The following is a 24,033-nucleotide window of genomic DNA, read 5'->3' as shown; positions in this document are numbered from 1 at the left end:
TGCAAATTCCTTCAGTAGCCAAGCTTCATCAATTTAGCAGTGCAGACCATGTTTGCATGGACTGATTGACATTTTCTTCAGCCCCAGATTTTAAACACAGTCAGTTTGAGGTGAGTGAATGTTGGGATGATGGTACATGAACATTATGAGATTCACATGGTGTTCTTTAGCTGTGCTGCAAGGGAACTGAGCTTCATGGTGGAACTGAATAGGTTAGCATGTCAGCAAATGGCATGCTAATTCAAGATATCACCTTTGCCCCTGCTCTCAACCCACCCATTCTGTCCCTACCATCACATCAAGCCAAGTATAGCATAGCCAGTCTCCTTTGTTGCCAGAAAACCAACTGTAAGGCTGTTCTCGCTGGCTTGGAGGAAATAAAATGTAGTATTGAGAAGGGGCAGGAAATGGCTGCTGGCTTGAGCCAGCAATATGCTGGTATTCTCATTGGTTAATTCCATTTTGAAGCTGGAAGAACCCACAAAAAACCTTTTTTAAATTGTGTGTCCAAACATATTCCTTCTGACTCAAAACATCTGTCTTAGCATCAGGGATAAAGGGGGGGGCTGACACTCCCCAAACAAATTTTTCCATTGTCAGGGTGCTCTTAGAATCACACCATTCATTGGAGAGACTCAAAACCTCTTCCATCAGTTTTGGGGTACCAAAACACAAAACCCTTAAAAAAAGCAATATAAACTTTATACTACTTCATATCAAAAGGCGGGACTTCTGTTGAAAATGCAACAAGGGTCCTGTCACTTCTAGTTTAATATGTGGTAGTCACCTTCCAAGACACGGCCTTGTTACACCCAATAACATTCTTATAATACGGTATTGAATATTTATTTATGGATATTTTATTTATAAATTGATGGCTAAAAACTTAAAGCTAACTGACCAAAACTTAAGGCTACTTGCTGACCAAAAGTTCCAACAATAAAGTTTTCCAGAAATTATTCACAGAAGCACAAATATGAACAAAGCTTTTATTTTAACCACGAACATCAACAATTGGCATAAAATGCATAAAAATACAGTATTTTTGTGCTGTAATATAATTACAAAAGACATCTTCTTGAATGTTAATTTTCCACAGCCCAATCCTCATTAGTGGTTGTCTTAGCAAATAGGAAACAAAATGGGTTTTTAAAAATTTCAATTAAAACTCTTTCTTTAGATCTCTTCACTTTAAACAATTTGGCACACAACCAAAATATGGCTAATCCCTCTTATATCACTATTTTGAAATCCAATTTAATAGTCTATGTAATAAATTATGCTTCTTGCTGCAGAATTTACCAAAGTTAGGTCACAGACAAAGCTGTAACTGCAGTACAGAAGTTAAAATTCAACAGAGTGCTGAATAAACAGTTTTCCAGATGGTTCCTTATCTAGATGATTTGCAATGTTTTTTAGTAGCTGTTGCATAAACAGAATTCACATTGCCTTTTTGGCTGAGTGTTCCCCCACCTCTCGCATAACAATCTTGCTCTACCAATAAAAAAGTAAATTCCTGCCTGAAGTTGAGCGGTGCATCATCATCAGAATCTCACTGAAAGCAGAAATCAAAATACATGGCAGTTTTTGTTTTCTTTTAAAAGGCAAAAAAATACTGTTAAACTACAACAGTATTTTAATAGTTGCAAAACTATTGGTTTTACTTTTACATAAATTAACTATTCTAAGGTGTATAAAAGAGCCACAAAAAAAAATTGAAATGAGTTTATTTCCATTTATTTTACATTGCTCTAGTGGTTACATTTTGTTTATCAGGGAATGTTATTTACTATCCATTTAGACTCTCTTTCTACAAGGTAGGCAAAATATGTTCTATTACTAAATTAAGGCCAAAGCATAAAAAGATTTTTCTAAAACCTGAAGACTTTTTCCTTGTTAATATTTCATATGTGCAAGATTTGTTAAGTTTTGTCTACTTTGGTGATAAACCATTTCAACAGCTGGTAGCAAAAATACTGCTTACTAAAATTAGTTTCATTGGTCTGATTTAGCAACTACTTTAAAAAGAAGGCTGAAGATTGTGGATTGTACACATTTGCCACCTAAAGTATGAAATTCAAAGTTATTCAGAATAATTTCCATGTAGAACAAAAACTTAAAATATATTACCTAGCTCTAAAATGACCTAAAACATTGGAGATTTTTCATCCGTTTTCATAAAAACAGCCACTTGCACATAAATGAGATAGTGGAAACTATCCCATTCCTTCACAAAAAATATACATATTCATTAAAGGTGCAATATGAGATGCATGCTGGGGGAATGGGGTTAGCAATATAATGTGACAACTGTGTATGGAATTCTGCACCTTCCTAGCTATTCTGGGTTGAAAGATGCACTGACTATACTAGCAAAGATCACCCGCCTCTGCAATTTCACTGATTTTGAAACTTTTCCATAGCCATTTTTGCTCACTCGCTTTGGATCAGTATTTATTTAAAAATGTTTGAACACATAAACATTTGCATAGCAAATTTTAAAGAACTGACCCAAGTCTACGACTGAGAATATTTTAAAAATGTCCTCATTGTAAAAAGTCTAGTATTCCCTGCAGTATACTATACTCCTGGCACCCTAGCACTTCCAATTCTGAACATATTTATTCAGAAGCCGTTATCATTTACATCAATGGAATGTACTTCCAAATAAATATAATTGGACTCACCCATTTAAGGCTGATCCAATGAAGTAGCCCTATATGCAGCTACACGATTTTAAATATGAAAAAGGGATAGAGCCTATGTAGGCACAAAGCTTTGGTTGCTACAACTGACAAAGGAACTTCCTGAGCATAGAATTCTCTGGAACGCAGCCTATGTCTAATGGTGCAATCCATTAAAATGAATGTCAAAAGTCCTGTTGGTTTTAATGGACTCTGAATTGAGAGCTCTCTTTTACTTAGTTGCCAGTTTAAAAATACATATACTGTCAGAAAATGTGTTGCACTGAAGAGTCATTCCCGGGTAACTTCTAATACTTTGTATATATTGTTGTTGAACACTGTTCTGAAGTATGGCCTGGAATCCATGCTCATGAGGGTGCATAAAGGAACTTTTCCAACATTGGCAGTATCTTCTATATCCCAGATTTCTGGCATGCTGCAGCCAGGCCTAAAAAGTATTTAAAACTGTCAGCAAACAGGAAACACATCATTTGGGTGAACGGCGGAAGAACAACACTGATCAAGTGTAATTATTTTACTGACAACAAAGCTGATACTTTCCCCCATGTCACTTTTTTACTTACTAAATCACTTTAATCCTAAGACCCCACTATCCCTCCTCCAAACCCTCTCCTAAGGGTTAGGGCCCCACCTGAACAATGTGGGATGCAGCTAGAAAACTTTCATTCCTGGGAATAGTCAATTTAGGATCTAGGCCAAAATTGGACACCATTTCACACTAGGCAGGGTCCCGACTATCAGGAGATGCTTTATTAAGTGTGCAGATGCCTGCTGGGGGGAGGGGGTGATAGGAAACTTTTATTCCACAACCTTTCTTAGCATCCATGCTATTAAAATCCACACCAACATTTAAACAATGCAGTGGAATCTAGAGTAAAATACTATGAAAATTGACATCCTCGCCAAGAAACTTTACAACAGGCATCCCCAAACTTCAGCCCTCCAGATGTTTTGGACTACAATTCCCATCATCCCTGACCACTGGTCCTGTTAGCTAGGGATCATGGGAGTTGTAGACCAAAACATCTGGAGGGCCGCAGTTTGGGGATGCCTGCTTTACAATGACAGTGCTGCTCAAGTACGTTCATTCAGAATCTGTCAGCAGTCTCAATATAAAATGACTCGAGTGATGAGGAAGAGGATGTAAATCACACACAGCTCTATCCAAGACACGGGGAGCCAATGTAGTGCCCTCAATGTGTTTTGGACTTCCATCCCCATTAGCCCTAGTCAGCAAAAGTCAGGGAAGACAGCAGCAAAACCAGGGGGAGGGGACAGGCATGGCCACATTGGCTGCCCCTGATGTAAAAACCCATTTAATTTCAATGACCAATCCTTACTAAGGGTCATCAAAAACTCAGGTTCCAAAGTTCCAGAATGATGCACATACAAACTTAAGAAAATCCTTAGAGATCCAAGTAGATCTTATTAATATTCAGAACATAAGAAGCAACAAAAAGCATAATATCATATTGTATCTGACACAGCGGCTACAAAAGCAAAATTCTATTTTTACGGATTGCCTTGAAGATCGCTTTCAACCATTAGCACCAACTGCCCAAATTCCAAAAACTAAAGGTGTACACCACCAGTAAGAGTTGACCCAATGTCTCAGGGTTTATAGAAGGTGAGTGGCCAAATTCCCAAACCACCTCAGCATGACAAGACGTCACGTAAAAGTCCCAAAGTTCTTCACCTGCACTTTCTCCTAACCAGCTGGTGCAGAAAAAGCACTCAAACCCCTTGATCACTGGTAGGAAATGATCAAGGTAAACTTGCATACTGTTTACTTACTTAGATCTCCTCAGGCACCAAGAATCTTCTAAAATGTAGTAATTTACTCCCAACTTCAGCAATTCCCTTTTAACTTCTTTTGCTGGTTTTCGGCTATACATGGAATAAACTGTTTTTGTTCTTGCCCTAGGAGGAAGAGAAAGCTACAAATATAACAACCAACCAAGAAAAAAATAAATAACTTGAGCAAACAATACACAGCTCATCACTGAAGTAAGAATGTTTGTGGTATCGTGCAGAGAGCTAATTTACTCTGGTGTATTTTTAAAATATAGCTAATAACATACTTCATGAGATGTCTGACATATATATTTATGGTAAAATACACAGGAGGATAAACAACATTAGTAAGATAAGGACTGAAGGAAATGGAAAAAGCATACTGGTATCTAATACCTGATTTAGTTAACATTTGCCAGAAAACTAGAAACAAATATGAAGTAATGTCTGGAGCACAAATCCTAACCCCAAATGGCAGGTGGTTACTTCCTGAAGTGTCAGAACAGGAAGTGAAAAGCCTCACTTACCATGAGTTTTCTTTTTTATCAAGAGGCAAGAGACAGGGAACAGCAAAGGGTTAACTCCTCCTGTGGCAGAAGGGGGGGACAACAAGGCACCCGAGACCTGGAGAGAAGAGTATATCACCCTGATTCCTAAACCTGACGTGGACAGAGCTCAGATGAAGAATTATCACCCAATCTCGCTTTTAAATGTGGATTAGAAAATCTTTGCAAGTATTAAGGCCTCAAGATTGAAGAAGGTTTTGAATGATCAAATACATCATGATCAAGCAGGTTTCTTACCTGCTAGACATATGAAAGATAATATCAGAAATATAATTGATGTGTTAGAGAAGTTAGAAGAAAGAAAGAATACCAAAGCAATGTTGATTTTTATAGATGCAGAGAAGGCCTTTGATAATGTGTCCTGGAGTTTTATGAAAATAAATTTGGAAAATATGGAGGTTGGGCAAGGTTTTATTAATGGTATAAATGCAATTTATTCTGAGCAGAAAGCCAAAATTATTGTGAACAATATGGTTTCAGAGGAAATTAGAATTGAGAAGGGAACCAGGCAAGGGTGCCCACTCTCCCCCTACTTTTTATTACAGTCCTAGAGGTCTCACTGAATATGATAAGGAAGGATGAGGAAGTGAAAGGAATAGGAGTGGGATCCAAACAGTATAAGTTAAAAGCCTTTACTGATGATTTGGTATTAACTTTACAAGAACCGGAGATCAGTGCAGTAAAAGCACTGCAAATAGTACAGGAGTTTGGACAGGTTGCAGGATTTAAACTGAATAAAGCCAAAACCAAAGTGTTGGGGGGGAATCTGACACCAGAAGAAACAAATAAGTTGCAGGAAGCCACTGGTTTGACGTTGGTAAAAAAGGTGAAATACCTGGGAGTAAGTATGACTGCCAAAAATCTGAATTTGTTTAAAGATAACTATGATAAATTATGGAATGAAATTAAGAGAGACTTGGATATATGGACAAATTTAAAGTTATCTTTGATGGGTCAAATATCAGCGGTAAATATGAATGTATTGCCAAAAATGTTGTTTTTATTTCAGGTCTTGCCTATTATTGATAATTTGGGTTGCTTCAAGGAATTGCAAAAGGTGTTATCAAAATTTATCTGGCAGGGGGGAAAACCAAGAATTAAGTACAAACTATTAACGGATGCCAAAGAAAGAGGGGGTTTCTCACTGCCAGATCTGAAGTTCTATTTTGAGGCAGCAGCCTTCTGCTGGTTGAAAGAATGATATCTTAGATTTGGAAGGTTGTGATAATGTTTTTGGTTGGCATGCATATTTGTGGTGTGACAAGATAAAGGTCCAAAAAGGTTTTAAATGTCATATAATTAGTAAATCATTGTATAATGTTTGGTGCAGATACAAGGATTTGTTAGAAAGGAGAACACCTAGGTGGATTTTACCATTGGAGGCTAAGGCCCATAAAAGATTAAACATGGAAACCAAATGGTTAAAGTATAGAGATATATTGGTGGAAGAAGGAGATCAATTTAAATTAAAACCTTATGAACAGTTGAAGAATAATGTCAATGATTGGTTACAATATTATCAGGTAAATGAAATGTTTAAAATGGATAAAAAATTAGTTTTTCAGTCAAAAAAATCCAAATTGGAGATAGAATCGCTAGAGTCTAAAACAAAGAATCTCTCCAAAATGTATAATTTATTGTTGGAGTGGCATACGAAAGATGAACAAGTGAAATCTGTAATGATTGATTGGGCAAAAGATGTGGGGCACAATATCATGATGGAGGATTGGGAATGGTTGTGGAAGAAGAATATTAAGTTCACAGCATGTAATGTGTTGAGAAAATATGATGAAAATGATGTATAGCTGGCATTTAACGCCGGTAAAATTAGCTAAGATCTATCATACACATGACAATAAATTTTGGAAATGTAAGAATGTGGAAGGAAGTGTTGAAAAACACATTTGTTAAAAAAAACCAAAGCCTTTCGTGGGGGACAGGAGGCGGGCAGGTGTGGAGGATTCCCTGGTTCTGAATGGGGTAACTGTGCCCCTGAAGGACCAGGTGCGCAGCCTGGGAGTCATTGTGGACTCACAGCTGTCCATGGAGGCGCAGGTCAATTCTGTGTCCAGGGCTGCTGTCTATCAGCTCCATCTGGTACGCAGGCTGAGATCCTACCTGCCTGTAGACTGTCTCGCCAGAGTGGTGCATGCTCTAGTTATCTCCCGCTTGGACTACTGCAATGCGCTCTACGTGGGGCTACCTTTGAAGGTGACTCGGAAACTACAACTAATCCAGAATGTGGCAGCTAGACTGGTGACTGGGAGCAGCCGCCGAGACCACATAACACCGGTCTTGAAAGATCTACATTGGCTCCCAGTACGTTTCCGAACAAAATTGCTGACCTTTAAAGCCCTAAATGGCCTCGGTCCAGTATACCTGAAGAAGCGTCTCCACCTCCATCATTCTGCCCGGACACTGAGGTCCAGCACCAAGGGCCTTCTGGCGGTTCCCTCGTTGCGAGAAGCCAAGTTGCAGGGAACTAGGCAGAGGGCCTTCTCGGTGGTGGCGCCTGCCCTGTGGAACGCCCTCCCAACAGATGTCAAAGAGGAAAACAACTACCAGACTTTTAGAAGACATCTAAAGGCAGCCCTGTTCAGGGAGGCTTTTAATGTTTAATAGATTACTGTGTTTTATTTTTCTGCTGGAAACCGCCCAGAGTGGCTGGGGAAACCCAGCCAGATGGGTGGGGTATAAATAATAAATTATTATTATTATTATATTATTATTATTTTTACTTGGAATAGTTAGGGAAGAAATTCCCAAAAAGGATGTTACTTTCTTTTTGTATGCAACAACAGCAGCAGGAATCTTGATAGCTAAGAATTGAAAGACACATGAGTTACCAACAGTGGAGGACTGGCAAATGAAGATGATTAACTTTATGGAACTGGCTGAGCTAACCGGGAGACTGCGTGACCAGGGAGAAGAGTCGGTGGAAGAAGACTGGAAGAAATTTAAAGCGTATTTTAAAAAGAACTGCAATATTTGAAATGTTTGGTTTAGATTTGGAAGTTGATATAGGCTGTAGAGGAAAGATGTGTTAAGTATTTTAAGATTAATGTATAAGTGTTAAATTAGAATACGTGAAAAGAATGATAGATAATTAATAAATTGATTGAATTATGATATAGAAATTACTAAAATGAATAAAAAAATATGAAAAAATAGCAAGGAGATGCTGCTTTGAAATCAAAGGCAGAACCGCAAAACTGAAAGGACTCTCCTTGGGAGGAATGCAAATATTTTGCTGTCTTTTGGCAGGCCTTGCTTTCTTTTAGAGGATGAGTTTGCCCTTTGCTGCTGCCTGCTCTTCAGTTTGTTGATACAATAGCAACTCACACTCTTTATTTTAAGCCAGGAGAAACTACAGGATTAGTGAGCTTGCATGCCTGAAGGAAACAAATCTATCACCGACTTACTCATCTCTCTCTACAGCAAAGCTTGTCTAAAATCAATAACTATATTTTATTCATCCTTTTTTAATCAATTAAAAAGCAATACAACACAATGCTATATTAAATCAGTTAACATGTTTATTTGAAACTGCCCAGCTAATTTAAGCAAACTCATCCAACCCCGTATTTTAATCTCTCCTCCCAAACAGTACAAAATAAGATTTGCTCAGTCCACCCCCACCTTTGATCCATCTCTATAGATCATACTCCAGTCACCAGCTTCCCCTTTAAAGCACCCAGTGACAACCAGTTGTTGTTTTTTAATCCAAGAGTATGATAATTTGTGAACAATATATTCAAAGCACAAAGGAGGCCAGAGACCTCTATACAGGTAAAAATTTTTACAAAACCTAAACCAAAGGACCTGAAGAACACAAGCCAGACCCATTTCATTGTTTGTTTCAACAAAAAAGGAACATGCAGCGCCTGTAAAACCTCACAGAATCATAAAAAAGAGATAAGATTACACTAATCAAAAGTGGAAACAGCATTTTAGATGCAATCCGCAAAAGTCCAAGTATCCCAGCCCACAAAGCTCCAGCTCATATAATTCAGGGAGCAAAAGTCATAGCTTATTCCCAAGTTTTAAGAAGTCTTGTTTACACCCATTTCCTTGCAGAGTAAATCAGACTATAGCTAGCCTTAAAATTTTAAGTTTAAATCTTACCGTAAACCTGCATCTTCATAATGAGGATGGTTCACGATAGGTCGAAGAGCAGACAATTTTACACTTGCCATTGTAGGCATTGGACCCGCAAAAACAGCATCTGAAATATATAAAAGAAAACAATTGGGCAAAGTATTGTAAAAATGGAGAATAAAGTAAAGATGACTAAACTTTCTAAAAATCAGAGCTCAAAATGTACATTCATATTAATATTAAGGCATGACATCATTCTTAGTGGCAAAACTAAAACTACATCAGATTTCATCCAATACTCTAATTGCCCTTACATTGTTCTTGATATTTTAAAGTTATAATACTTCAAATTCTCTACTTAATACACGTCTAAATGTACAGTCATACCTCATTTTATGTCTGCAGCGGGTTACGTCTTTTCAGGTTACGGACGCGCCGAACCCGGAAGTCCTGGAACAGGTTACTTCTGGGTTCGGAGCGCATGCATGCACAGAAACACTAAATTGCGCTTTGCGCATGCACAGAAGCGCCAAATTGCATCACACGTGTGTGCAGACGTGGCGCTTCAGGATGCGGCCTTTTCATGTTGCGAACGGGATGGATCCCGTTCGCAACCAGAGGTACCACTGTACTATGAAACAATACAATTACAGAAACCTTAGAGACTGGTCCTTTCATTCTTCTGTCAATTACTATAAAACACAACACTGGGGGAAACTATTTAACAGCATAATAATCCTGTTCTTCAACAAAAGACACAAAATTGCTGCTTGCCTTATGACAGATGTTGTAGCAGATACTGCAAAAAACAAAACAGAGCAAAAGAAAAGCAGGGGGTCGGGTGTTTGTTTTACCTGGTTTGGTCTTTTGTTTTATCCATAACAGTAGCTCTTCCTGGGGCAAGTTACTAAATTCTCCTACAATGCTCCATTCTCTTTGAAGGTTTGCTACTCCTTCAAATGCCATCATTGCTAAAATCGCGAGAACCAGTGTTCCAGGCTGGATTTTGCTAAACAGCCATCCAAACAGCTGATATGAAGAAATGAAAAGCCATTTAACTTTACATACAACTTAAGTTTCTAAGTTTCCATTTTTTCAAAACACCAGCTAAACACCAGTTTAACAAATTACATGGAAAAACATGAGAACTCAGATCACGATACATTTCCACTGAAATTAACAATAACCGTAAACTCTAATATCGATATTAAAAGTATCCATTATAGCACAGTGTGTTTCTCTCCTTGCATATTAATGCAATCAAAATTAAAATAATTAGGCTGTGTCATTTTATTGACTAAGGCATGGATGCTCTGCACGTATATCAATATTAACCACTGGAACAAATCTATGTCGAGAGGTAACATTAGACAAAGGTATTGTCACCAGCATGAGTTTCCATTGATTTCTTATCCTTTATATTGTATGTATGGAGTATGTTTTCTGTCAGCTCTCAATATTTTGATAGCATGTTTCCCCCCTGTATTGTGTATTTAATAATAACTATATATTTTTGTAATTCTATAATCAAGTAATTCTAAATATTAAACATTTGGCACACTGAAATGCTGTATCAGCCCCTCTGTAAAACATATTAAGTAAATTACTACATCAGCCAGACAAATAAAACAGTAGCTTACTTGCTTTGAACATATCAAGGATGCCATGATGCACATATGAGGTGTCAGAAACAGCTTTAGTCTCATAAATAAAATAGCAAGGACAGTAAAAAACATAAGCTGCAGTGCATGGTATACTATCTGAAAACAAACAAACAAAGGCATAAGAAAATAATGCTTCTTAAAAGAGCTGTCAAAACTATGAACATAAACCTATTAACTATAAGAAAGAAGGTTTACCTTTTTATGTACTGATGCTCCTTGGAGCACGACATTATTTTTACATTTAAACCCATTGGGAGGCAGGGGAGAGAAAGACTATGAATAAGAGACAAAACATTTTAGAAAAATGAAGACCCTCCCCCCCCCCAATGGGAATGGAAGAGACTAGTTTGAAGCTCAATTTTAATTGCTGCGTTTTTCTGTACATTTATTAAAATAACTGAATTCTATTTCATTCTTGTTTTATCCCACACCACCACTCTAATCCAACAATGATTTGGATGCAAAAAACCCATACTGATGAGTTTTACTAACAACAGAGAAGATAACTCTGATGTGTAAATGGAACTTCCGGAAGTATAAGGATTTTACTCATTCACTTTAATGAAGAATATGCCCCCTTTGCTGCCTGGACCTGTCCTCCTACACTGAAGGGAATTGCAAGATATTATGCATTTATTCTGTGTGTGCACAGCACATGTGATGAAAGGTAAACTGTGGCTATGCTTCAAGTAATCATTGCAATAGGGGTGTTGTGAACATTCAAGCAATACTGGGGCAAAGTATTGGGGCACAGCCATGTTCCCAGGCCCATTCTCATCCTGATATTCTTAAATCACCACCACCACCACATTCACTTGCTCCATAAATTCCCCACAAAGTACAGGAAGGTGTTAGATGTCTCTGCAGAGCATCTTTTCCCTCTGGGGACTGTGACTTTGTACCAGACTTTGTACCAACAGAAACCGACAACACTGCACATCATTCCCCTCCAAAAGCAGGCCTTGGAGGGTTTCTTCCCTTCAGAATTGACACCTGCAGTGTTATGTTTTCACTGGAGGTTTTAAGATTGGGAATCCCAATCCTGGGCAGGAAAAAATAAGCTGCAGGGAGATGTTGGACACTCTCTCTTTGCCATTGCCCCAAAGTAAATTTCTGGGCTCTGAGGCAGGAATAGGAGGCAAAGTTAAAATGCGTCATTTGATACTTAGCACTTCACACCTACTGTATGTAAAAGAACAGTTTGATGTAAATCCACACCAAACAAGCAGTTTTTGTCCAAACAACTCGGTAAGGAAACGGGCCTATGTTTGCAATTTTAATTCTAAGAACCCTGATGTGCACCACCAATTTAAACTTGTGCAATCATTTCCCACTATCTCCATTGTTTTTCTTAAATCAGCACTTCCATTTCCCACAGAAGGTAACTTTTCTAAACTTATCGAGGGAGAGCTCAATAAGCAGAGTTGTAACATAATTCATGCAGGATGAGATCCTTACCTCCCCATGATTGAAATTATCCTCCTGTCTGAACAAAGAACAGCAAGACTGTTATTTGTTTATTGCATAGAATCAAATTGCCTTATGCTACAAATAGTTGTTTATAGAACACACACCCTGTTTACAATCAAACTAAATTCAAAATATTGCAGTGTTTTTAATTTAGAAGTCCCTTAAGTTATTACAAAGTTACAACAAAACTGTTACTACCATATTTATTTTGTAAACTTATTTTGTATCAATCTGGGGGCTACTCATATGTACAAGTGCTCTGATGCACTTGTTGAACACAAGTCTTTCATTAATTTCTAATTTATCAGCAGGATCACTGCTTTTAAAAATCTAATTACAATGCATGGAAGACTACATGCCAAGACCGCTATACGCACACTAATTGCAACCCAGCTAGATTACTGGCATGTTCACAAGGCATAATAAACATTTACTTGCTGTACATATTCATTCTAGAAAGTGATAGGAAAACTAACTGGAGACTAGAAGTAAACAATGGGGGCAAAGCTTGGCTGCACAATTACATATAGTCCTTTAGGTAATAATTCATTCAATGGATTTGCACTCTCATTTCAAAATGTATTTACCTTTCAGGTAATTCCTTGCGACACATAACATGTTGAAATGTCTGTGAACAGAAAAGAACATGTTTTAAATAGCCTATTCCCTAAAACAGATTCAATCATATGCCAAAATTACAATTTCCCAAAGGTTAACAGACAAAATTTTCCAATTACTGTACATACTTTGGAATAATTGCTCTTTTTAACAGCAATTCCTTCTTCAGGATTATATAGAATAGATTTTCATTTTTTGTAATCAACATGCATGTCTTTAAAGATGTCTGCAGAAATAGGTCTGGTATATAACAGAACATGTAGCTGAAAAGCCCAGATCAAAGTTCATATACTTTGATTTGGCTTTTTGGTCACATGTTCTGCTCTTTTTGTATGGATGTGCAAATACATGCATGCTAGACATACTCAAATTTAAGTATTAATTGCCTCCTTTTAGCATACTATACACACTAAATGTAAACCAGATGAAAAATAGCAAAGACCTTACCTTCATAACAATTACTGAAAAAACGACAAGAACTACCGGAAGCAGAAGTGTCTTCATGTACTTTACTGGAGTCTGAAACACAGTTTCAATGGGTAGTAAGTTTTATGCACAGTAACTTTTCCTACAAAACCGTTTTCTTTTAAGACATTCATTTCACAATGAAGCCCTCCCCAAGTTATTCTATCCAAGAAAAGTTGTAAAAACTATTGTGCAGTTAATCTGAATGTTTTTCAGCGATTCCATTTGTTCCCCGAAGCTTTCAACCTTCACTGCTGATGAACATAAATTATGCCCTGTAATAAAGTCATGACACTGAACTTTATCCAAATATTTTGTTCCAACTGCTAACTCAGTTTCATTAAGCAATAGAAGAATCCTGAATCGTTATCTTTGTTAAAAAATAGCAGTCCAACCAAACATTATTATTTTTCTGATTAAGAGAAAAAATCTGCAAAAACATCAAGGTGTTCTATACATCATCCACTGATTTTTAATTACCTGTTTTTCCATGAAATCAAACTCCACAGCACATGTGTACATTGAAGTATGAAAATCCCTATAACCAGTAAATTTTGACTTCAGCAGGTTGCTTATATGAGCCTGGTAAGAAATTACAGTGAAAATGTTTGTTAAATGCATTATTTCAGAGATTTAAAAAAAGAGTGTATAGTACAAAATGTTGGATTATGCTACATTAAAATTGGTTCAATACAAATAAAAGATCATGGAAATGTCGGAGAAAAAGAACAGCAGTTAATTTGCCATGTTAAGAATAAACAAGTGGTAGACCATACAGTAGACACTAGGTGAGGGGTCGCCAACTTTTTGGGTGGCTGAGCACATTTGAAATTTTAAGGAAGTGCCCCTGGGCACCAATCACCAACTGGCTGCTATCTGGCATGGTGTAACACAAACTGACTGCCACATCTAAAAGGGCAGAGAGATGGGATAGCAAAAGAGTGTGGACATGCCTCTATAATGAGAAAATGCACCTATATTAGCCACTGCTATGTTTGCTCAGAGATAACTATTCATACCTCCCCTCGGTTCAGAACAGGACTGTGGGTGTCCAATCCCAGCATCCACTGAAAAGTGGGTGTGTTGAAGGGTGACGCGTGTTCAATTTAGGAGAAACCAAGTCAGTCAAACAAACTGTGGAGGACAGCAAGCAGCCTCTCTCACGCATTGTGGGATTTTGAGGGAATACTTACTAACTTTTTGCGAGTGTCATAGGAGGTACATATGGGCACAATGGCATCAATGAGCACCACATTGGCAACCCCTCCACTAGGCCAAAGATAATTGACATGTTGCAGTTTTATTAGATGAAATTCGCGATGCATCCAGTGGAAGATTATATGTGTTTGATTCTTAAGGTGCTTGAAGAAGATGATTGTAATCTTTACACTCTATAAAGTTCCGAATTCAAAATTTGTGCTCAGAAATGTATACTCTATGAAAGAGAGAATCTGGGGTGGTGTTTGCCATCCTGACAGATTTTATTTGATTAAAAGAATCAAACTACACTACAGTCGTACCTCGGTTTGCGAACACCTCGGGTTGCAAACAACTCGGGTTACGAACTGCGCACCCCCAGAAGTGTTTTCGCTGCGCGTGTGTGCGCAGAAGCGGCGTGCGCGCTTTGTGCATGCGTAAAACGGCGGTTCGGGCCCTTTTCGGGTTACGAACTTTTCGGGTTACGAACTGCGACCCGGAACGGATCACGTTCGTAACCCGAGGTACCACTGCACTCGAAAGTTTTGCTGAGTGTTCAGCAACGAATGTTTCCTTTCAATAGTTTGTAACACTTAATTTTCAATAAATTCCCAGAGTCCCCTATAAAAAGGGATTGGTTTTCAAACCACTATGAGAACTGTAGCTCTGTGGGGGGAATAGGTTCTCCAAATAATTCTCAGCACCTTTAACAAACTACATATCTCAGTATTCTTGGGGGGAGGATTAGAGTGGTGTCCTACTGCTTTAAATGTATCGTGTAGATGGGGCCTATATGATGATGAAGACATACAAGAAGAATTCTGGTTACAGGTAGGTAGCCGTGTTGGTCTGGGTCGAAGTAAAATAAAAAAATTCCTTCAGTAGCACCTTAAAGACCAACTAAGTTTTTATTTTGGTATGAGCTTTCGTGTGCATGCACACTTCTTCAGATACAGTGAACAAATGAAGAATTCTGACAGTGAACAAATGAAACAAGGACGTTTTAAACTTACATCATCAGCTGTTCCAAATATTAGGCACATCAAGAACTTCAAGGTAATTGTCCCCAAAAAGCAAAAAAAACCTTCAATGGCCTGTAAAATGAAAGGCATGGTTCAACTGAAGAGCAGAAGCAAGGCTCAGCATTTAATACAAGAGGCACTTTAATTAAAATATATATTATTATGCAACTTATTCTTATCTACAATTTTTATTATGATGTTGTGTGAGAGCTGAAATGGTAGTTTTTTTTAAAAAAATAAACCAATTCCTATTGGTGAAAGTGAAGTCAAGTTTTTTATACCACTTTCATGCAAGATTTAATATTCACTCCCCTCTGATGCTGAATTTGGATGGGCTATGCTGATGGGTTTGTGGCCAAAACAGGGATGCCCATGCACGCATGGAAAGATCAAGCATCCTGGAAGAATTCAGGAGCATGCACAACACTTTGACAAATACACCTGCAAAGGAGGATCAACCTTTTCCCCCAAACAGGTACGCCATGCAACCTCTCAAGCATACAGGAGAAGAGCAAGAAATAAGTGCACATAGCCCATCAAGCTGCCAGGTGCTAGGTTTAGAACTCAGGAGAGGTTAAAGGCAATACTAGAGCGTGCAGCATTTAGAGCATGGGAGGCTATAATGTCCTCTGGTGCTTCCCTTCTCCAATCCATTTACTACTTTGACTTCCCACATACAGAGGTCGTTCACAATACATGATGGATTCAAGGCAATAGTCACACACAATCACACCCCACCCCAGCTGTAATGGTGTTGTTGCAGCTACTCTCGAGTAAGGACGCCCAAGTCCGTACTTGTCTTTAAAGGTTTTTATTGTGCATAGTATTTACAGTGCAGAGATAGCAGAAAACATGACCTGCTAGTCACTTGCAGAATCTGGTAGTGGACGTTTCCTGTTGCGTGACCAGCATAAGAGTTTGGGCACCCCAAAACGCCTCCTCCCGACCTTGCGTTTAGTGGCGCGCCTTAATTCAGGCACCAGAAGCGGCTGTCTGTTCCCCTCCACCTCTTGGTCAAGGCGGCGCAAAGGCTCTCCAACATCACTGAGCCTTGCCACCTCCATGCCACTAACTTCCTCATTCCCCCCACCTGACCCACTGCTGCTGCTCTCACTAGGCGAAAAGCTGGTCAACAGGATGGGGGGAGGTTCCCTGTAGGAAGGTCCCCTGACACCAGCCGACATGTAATGCCAACAGAGAAGTGAAGGCGCAGCATTTCATTCAGGTCTTACTTGTTAATAATAAAGATGAGGCTATAGGAAACAAAATGATCTACGATGCATCTATTTCGTGTAGTGTTCTCTCTCAAGAAGCCCTTAGCAAATCAAACAGGAACTGACAACATTAGCAAAATTCAGTAATTCAACTGACCAAAAAGTTGCTTAAAAGGGACAACAGTCTCCCAATAAATTATTCTCCATAATAAATACAAAACACATTCAGCCCCAACACCAGCTATCAATCACTGAGCTGCTGGCCAAAGACCCTCAAGGCCTTGGGAGAGCCTTCCACCAGCCCAGCCTAGCCCAGTTCCTTCTCTGCTAGGCCCAAATGCTTTTCAGTGACATGTGGCAATGCTGGCTTTGAATGGAAACTATCACCTACAGATCATCTTACTGACCAACATAGGTTTTAATATGTTTATAACACGAAATGTCAATCCTTACCCATGAGCTTATACCTCTTCTACTGCACATTTTCAGGATGTATTTAGGACCCAGTTCAAGAATACCCTGAAAATAAATAAATTAGTTCATTAAACAGCAATATTTGTATAACATTCCTCTCAAATGGAGTCCAGAAGGATGAAACAATAAATAAAATGAAGTTAGAAAATGCTCAAAACCAGCATTGTAAAAGTATTAATACAAGACACTGAAATTATTGATTTTATTGCATAACACTTCCATAGAACACTGAAACCCATTGTTACTGCTTTTTAAACATATAGAGATTGGATCATTGTACTGTCTGTTATGCAGGATTCTATTGTATAATGGCACAAACTATTTGCACGTCACATAATTGGGCTTGGGCAGACCCACGTACGTCCAGTTTTGCAATATGTTAACCCAATAACCACATGACAGCATGGAAACAAGTAGTGAGCTAAGCATACGTACACTTCTCCAAGAACATACATAGCCAATCATCCAAAAAAACAAACCAGGAATGTCAAAGCACCACCCTATAGTGTCATTCTGCTATCTTTTTGAAGCTGCACTACATGCATACTTCTTTTTATTTAGTGCACTATTTTCAGCTTTCATAAATAATGAAGTTATATAATCACACTAATTATCTTATCACCAAATAAAGGGAATGTTATTTTTTCCTGCAAACATATGGTGCCCAGAAGTTGCCTGTATTCAGATTAAGTTGCTTTCAGAGCATGAGACTTGCCTCTTGCTTATTAAGCTGATCCAGAAGATGGAATTCTGATGCATATTATAGTGGGAGCGGCCGCCGAGACCACATAACACTGGTCTTGAAAGATCTACATTGGCTCCCAGTACGTTTCCAAGCACAATTCAAAGTGTTGGTGCTGACCTTTAAAGCCCTACATGGCCTCGGTCCAGTATACCTGAAGGAGCGTCTCCACCCCCATCGTTCTGCCCGGACACTGAGGTCCAGCTCCAAGGGCCTTCTGGCAGTTCCCTCGCTACGAGAAGCCAAGCTACAGGGAACCAGGCAGAGGGCCTTCTCGGTAGTGGCGCCCGCCCTGTGGAATGCCCCCCCCATCAGATGTCAAAGAGAAAAACAGCTACCAGATTTTTAAAAGACATCTGAAGGCAGCCCTGTTTAGGGAGGCTTTTAATGTTTAATTGATTATTTTATTTTATTTTTCTGTTGGAAGCTACCCAGAGTGGCTGGGGAAACCCAGCCAGATGGGCGGGGTATAAATAAATAAATTATTATTATTATTATTATTATTATTATTACTATTCCCCATTCACTATAATGTCAAGGCACTGTGACAACAGCATTTGTTCCCAAACCGCAATGAGTAGGCACACTCACAAGGGGCTCTATGTATTCACTGCAAAATGTTTCATCCTTTTGGATAAAGCTTCTTTCTGAAATGGTAAAGTCTCCTGTCTCCAAATATAGAACCAGTATCTCTCTCTCCACCACTACCCCGTCCCAGCCTATATGAAGCGTTTTGTTCAGGTAATCTTGTAAATTATTGCAGTAACTCAGTACAGTACGACAAAGGATGCTTGAGTATTCCTTAACTAACTTACCCAACTAATTACCAAAAAGGCAGCATAATATGATGTCAGCAACATAGAGTTTCCAAACATAAGGACAAAACATACTCCAAGTGATGCCTAAAGGGATATAAACATTTGAGCATATTTTAATGCAATCTTTAAGCTAATAATGGATGTGACAGATGCAGAGTCTATGAAAACACTAAGTTTTATTAAATCTTACAACACAAAAGGTGCTAACAGCTTTATTTCATTTGTAAATATTTATTATGACAATAATGTAGCTTCCTAAAACAATTTTTACAAGAATCCCTCAGAATGTGCAAAATATGACAATATATTGCTCCTATGTACTACCCATAGCACCATACTTATTTTTAATACTAAACTAACATGTTAGAAAATAAATAAAAAGACCCTAGTTTTAAGTTGTTACATGCAGCAGATATACAGTATAAGTCTATACATGTCTACTCAAAAGTCTCATTCAGTTCAAAGGCACTTAAGTTGAAATAAGCAAAAATGTAAAAAACATGCTTTCATTTTTTGTCTACAACCCACCCACCCCTTATGAAAAACCTACAAATATAAACTTTTATATTTCTTTTTTAATAAAGAATTTGGCTTCTTTTTGTATCATGACATTCTGAAATATTATTTTCCAGAAAATTTGTAGATAGCCTTGCTTGTCTATTGGGGGGTGGGGGAAATGGAAGTAATACATGTATTCAGGCCAACTAAATTGCCACAATATAGCACAAGTAATTGTTCGAGTTCTCTTGAACTCTTTAGGCTGGATAGCAAGCAAAATTACCACCACCACCAGGGGAAGAAAAGGCTGAGCATGATGGAAATGCCCCAAATCTACTCACACAGGGAGGCTACTCTTCAGTGCAGTGATCTTGGGACAGGGCTAGAGCAGTCATGTGATGTTGGGGACAGGCCCCCAGTCCTTGCTGAACCTGAAAGTGCTCCCCTCTTCCCATGCTAAAAAAATATGACAATACCTAAAGTCTGCAACTTAAAATATCTTTATACAAGTGTGCAGGAAGGTATTACACAGACCCGGCTGAATGTGCAGTACGAAGAAGTATCCTAGGGAACTCAGCATGTCTGCTCACTAATATGTGACATTTCTTTGTCCTTATAAAAGTGTTACCCTTAGGGCTGTAACTCTTGAATTTTTCTGAATGCTACAATGTATTTGGAAAATTCACATCATTTTTCATTTTCCGTCTTCCTTACCCTTCATAGTGGAAAGTCATCTCTTGAGTCAGGTTCACAATGAATCTTAGCACATATTCTGTATATTTGGTGGGATATAGGAGCAACCATCAAGCTTGCACACTCTTTGTTTTAACTGAATTTATATACCGCTCTATACCTGGGGGTTCTCAGGGTGGTTCACTCTCCCATCAAAGCACACAGAACCTTTAACACAAACTAGGACCTACACATGTAAATGTCTAATTGGATGGAGGATAGTTCACCTGAGTGGAATAGGGGAGTGAGAACTTAAAATCATATGCAGCACCATTTACTGATAAGAATAAGTCTCCAAGCAATTTAGTTTCTTTCTTCAGTTTCTTTCTTATTTTAAAAACCAACTCTGTGTCCACTATATTCATGATTCAGAAGTAGGTAACTTTAAGAAATTGATTCTACCCCTAAGTAATTAAAGACTAAGTATTACCATATGTGCATAAAGTATCTTCTGTAGTTTGGATGAATCAATCAATCCTAAAATATAAATTCCAAAAACTGATGCCACCTGCAATTTAAAAGAATAAAGTAATTGAAAAAAGATCTGTTAAGAACATTATTAAGTAAATTAGCTAGGTTCCATACTACCATGCAATTCCTTCCAGGAGACATGGGGGGTGGGGTGAGGTGGGGGTGGGGACTATTTCTTATGTGAGCCTAAACATAGGATTGCCAGACTCAATAGAGGACAGGACTTCTGTGCCTTTAATTGCCCTGCTCTCTTTTGAGTCTGTTTAATTTCCAAGCAAAGGGTCTGCTGGTTTCTCTTTAAGGTTTCCAGACTCAAAAGAGAGCAGGGCAATTAAAGGCGCAGAAGTCCTGTCCTCTATTGAGTCTGGCAACCCTACCTAAACAGTAGTTTGGATCCTGGCAGTTGCATCACAAGTAATCTGAAGAGATCAACCACTTCTATGAAAAATTGGAAAGTGAGGCCCTGCAAAATTTCTTTTCCAAAGACAATGTGTTTGCATCATTGTAACAATCAAACACAAAAATGACCATTCAACATCACAAGATTGATTAAAGTTATTTTGCCCATGGCAACTAGCTTTGAGGGTGAATTTGACACACTTTCAATAATGGCTACAGAAGCCACTGCATTAAACTCAGGAAAGAAGCAAAGGCTGTGTTTACCCATGTTAAGTCATGATTTATTCAATGAACCACAAGTTGTCTCAAAGACAAGCAAACCATGACTTGTTTCTCCAAAGCTTGGTTTATGTTTCTCCCATCTACTCTTCACTCCTTGGCCTGAGTTTCCTGCCAGGCAGAGATAGGAGCAAAGGTTTCTTTAGGGAAAGCGTCAATGAAAGCTTACTAGCTACTCATGCCTCTAGTTTGGTGAGTATCTGGGGAGGGTCTGACCAAGTATTAAGCAAGGATGTTGTGTTCAGATAGAATGCTAACCCAATACAAAGCACACTTTGGCTAAACAAACCATGGCTTAGGGTTATGAGTAAATCAGACCATATAATTATTGTAATGCATTCTTTTAACACATGCTCACCATGCAATACAAATTACACCATGAGCTTATTTGTACAAACATACACATACTGTGATGCATACACCCTCCCACCATCACAAAGGAACTAGCTATGAAGAGAGCTAGTGAAGAAGTGCAGCAGCAGTCCTGGTCCTCAACTGAGCCTGCAGCTCCCACAAACATATGTGTGCACTCTATTGCTACACACCTTGTTGAACTGTTATTTGAACTGCACTACAAAATAGAAATGGATAATTATAATTCAGATCACTTTTACTGAAATTATCTTACCTGTGTTAGAAGAACAAACTGAGCAAACTGCCACGGAAGCATGAAAAAAACATTAGAAACAGATAGTGCAATCAGGCTTCTTCTATTAACATTCTGAGTCCTTGGGGAAAAAATAAAAGAGTAGTAAGTTCAGTATTAGGATTGTTCATAAATGTGAAGATCAACAGAGAATGAACTCTTTCAAATTGCTTTGTATTTTCACTTACAGTAGTCACAACTAAAATATATATAAATTTAAAAACTTTGAATAAGCCTTAGTGATATGAATTCTCAAACTCACAATAAATGAACTGTAAAGTAGAAATTTACATGCACAAAGGATATGCAAATCAAAATGTATGTACATGCGATATTTCTAATCACCATTGTAAAACTATTGTATCAACAGAGGAAGTTACCCTCAGTAACATTTTCATCTAATGTCAGGAAATATGTCTCAAGCTCACACATGACCTCAACCAGCTACCCCTTTTACCAGAGGCAGGAAGCAACTTCTGACCAAGCCACTTACTGGGTTTAGGTATATCCAGGATCACCCTGAACCCACTATTCATCCCTAGATTGAAAGAGGAGAGAAAAGATAGCAGTTTCAGGAAGATCCTGTGTACACATAAACCTGGTATTCAGCCATGTCGGGTAGTACTTTTCATTTTCCCCAGCAAAGGTTGATGTCTGTGGATATGTAGCAAGAGAAAAATGCCTTTGCTACATTGCCACATATGGAGAAAGTAAAAGGTAAAGGGACCCCTGACCATTAGGTCCAGTCGTGACCGACTCTGGGGTTGCGCGCTCATCTCGCATTATTGGCCGAGGGAGCCGGCGTATAGCTTCCAGGTCATGTGGCCAGCATGACAAAGCCGCATCTGACAAACCAGAGCAGCACATGGAAACACCGTTTACCTTCCCGCTGTAGCGGTTCCTATTTATCTACTTGCATTTTGACGTGCTTTCGAACTGCTAGGTTGGCAGGAGCTGGGACCAAGCAACGGGAGCTCACCCCGTCACAGGGATTCGAACCGCCGACCTTCTGATCAGCAAGCCCTAGGCTCAGTGGTTTATCCACAGCGCCACCTGGGTCCCAATGGAGAAAGAAGAACCCACAATTATAAAAACCTCTGAGGGGGGAAACTGCCATCCAACCATAAGCCACAAGAATGATAGCAGACTGGGAGGCAATTGTGTCCCCCCACCACCATCAGGTTTCCATGACTACAAGCCTTTCTTTAACCAAGCCAGTGGAGCACTACTAACAACACTGATTTGTATGAAGAAAGGAAAGCAACCATAAAACAGAGCAACCATGGTGAGATGGGCACTCACTTGCAGCAACCACATGTTTCTGGGGCTGCAATATCACTTCAAGGCAAAAACACAGCTAAAAACAGTTGTAGTAAGGATGACCGTTTCCTCCGTGTATTTTCAGCTCCCTGCTTTCGTACCAGTGCTATTCACTGCTCCAGTTTTAAGAAAGCCGTGCTGAAAACTTTCAATAATGAACATTCCAAACATAATAGGAATATCATGCTCTCCACAAGATGCAAGTACAGTATATAAATCAATACCTTGTTTGGGGTTTTGTTTTAATTCTCCGTATTTAAGAAGAAAGGAGAAAAATGGAAACTACCTGAGAATGTAGGTTAGTAACAGCATCTGAACCACAAGGAATGGATATGAAAAGCTTTCACGAAGAGGGGGTGTCCACATCACACGAGTACTCTGGAAGTAAGAACTAGGTTAATTCACTGTGTGTTCCAATACTTGTTTTCCGCTTCAAAGCAATGTGCTTGCATCTGAAGTTTATATATACAGGTAAAACTTGGAAAATTAGAATATCGTCGAAAAGTGCATTTATTTCAGTAATGCAACTTATTATTTTTTATTTTTACAAATGCTTTCTTTTGGAAATTCCACAGTAATAAAACAAATAGTTACAATAATACAAAAATAAACATCGCTATTACATTTCATTAATTACATTCCATTTATAATTGACCCGCCTAACGACAAATAATTACAATTACAACAAATAAAGGCTTGACATATCTTGCTTTGCATGTCATGCATCTATCTCATATATTGGTTTCACCTTTTAAGTTGCATTACTGAAATAAATGCACTTTTCGACGATATTCTAATTTTCCAAGTTTCACCTGTAGCAAAACTTAAATTGTGGACACTT

At 38.6% G+C, this 24,033-nt stretch overlaps 1 protein-coding gene across 2 annotated transcripts in view; it reads right to left on the bottom strand.

Annotated features, from left to right (window-relative positions):
* Positions 1 to 975: 975 nt before the first annotated feature.
* DPY19L1 (dpy-19 like C-mannosyltransferase 1) overlaps positions 976 to 24,033 on the bottom strand; it is a 39,198-nt gene continuing 16,140 nt past the window's right edge. For both annotated transcript variants that reach the window (XM_035129419.3, XM_088654524.1), the window contains 15 exons: positions 23,479 to 23,570; positions 21,855 to 21,954; positions 20,508 to 20,585; positions 18,845 to 18,931; positions 17,267 to 17,332; positions 15,591 to 15,671; positions 13,861 to 13,962; positions 13,363 to 13,434; positions 12,885 to 12,925; positions 12,286 to 12,313; positions 10,804 to 10,923; positions 10,018 to 10,192; positions 9,191 to 9,290; positions 4,500 to 4,625; positions 976 to 3,132 (listed from right to left, as the gene is read on the bottom strand). In XM_035129419.3, the coding sequence (XP_034985310.2) occupies positions 2,976 to 3,132; positions 4,500 to 4,625; positions 9,191 to 9,290; positions 10,018 to 10,192; positions 10,804 to 10,923; positions 12,286 to 12,313; positions 12,885 to 12,925; positions 13,363 to 13,434; positions 13,861 to 13,962; positions 15,591 to 15,671; positions 17,267 to 17,332; positions 18,845 to 18,931; positions 20,508 to 20,585; positions 21,855 to 21,954; positions 23,479 to 23,570 (1,425 nt within the window). In that variant the 3' untranslated portion in view covers positions 976 to 2,975. The remainder of the gene's footprint in view (positions 3,133 to 4,499; positions 4,626 to 9,190; positions 9,291 to 10,017; positions 10,193 to 10,803; positions 10,924 to 12,285; positions 12,314 to 12,884; positions 12,926 to 13,362; positions 13,435 to 13,860; positions 13,963 to 15,590; positions 15,672 to 17,266; positions 17,333 to 18,844; positions 18,932 to 20,507; positions 20,586 to 21,854; positions 21,955 to 23,478; positions 23,571 to 24,033) is intronic.

This window comes from Zootoca vivipara, chromosome 11 (genome assembly GCF_965207765.1).
Source record: "Zootoca vivipara chromosome 11, rZooViv2.hap1.1, whole genome shotgun sequence".
In the NCBI taxonomy this organism is placed as follows: domain Eukaryota; kingdom Metazoa; phylum Chordata; class Lepidosauria; order Squamata; family Lacertidae; genus Zootoca; species Zootoca vivipara.
Note: the sequence above shows the minus strand (reverse complement) of the source record. Positions and strands in the feature narration are given on the sequence as shown.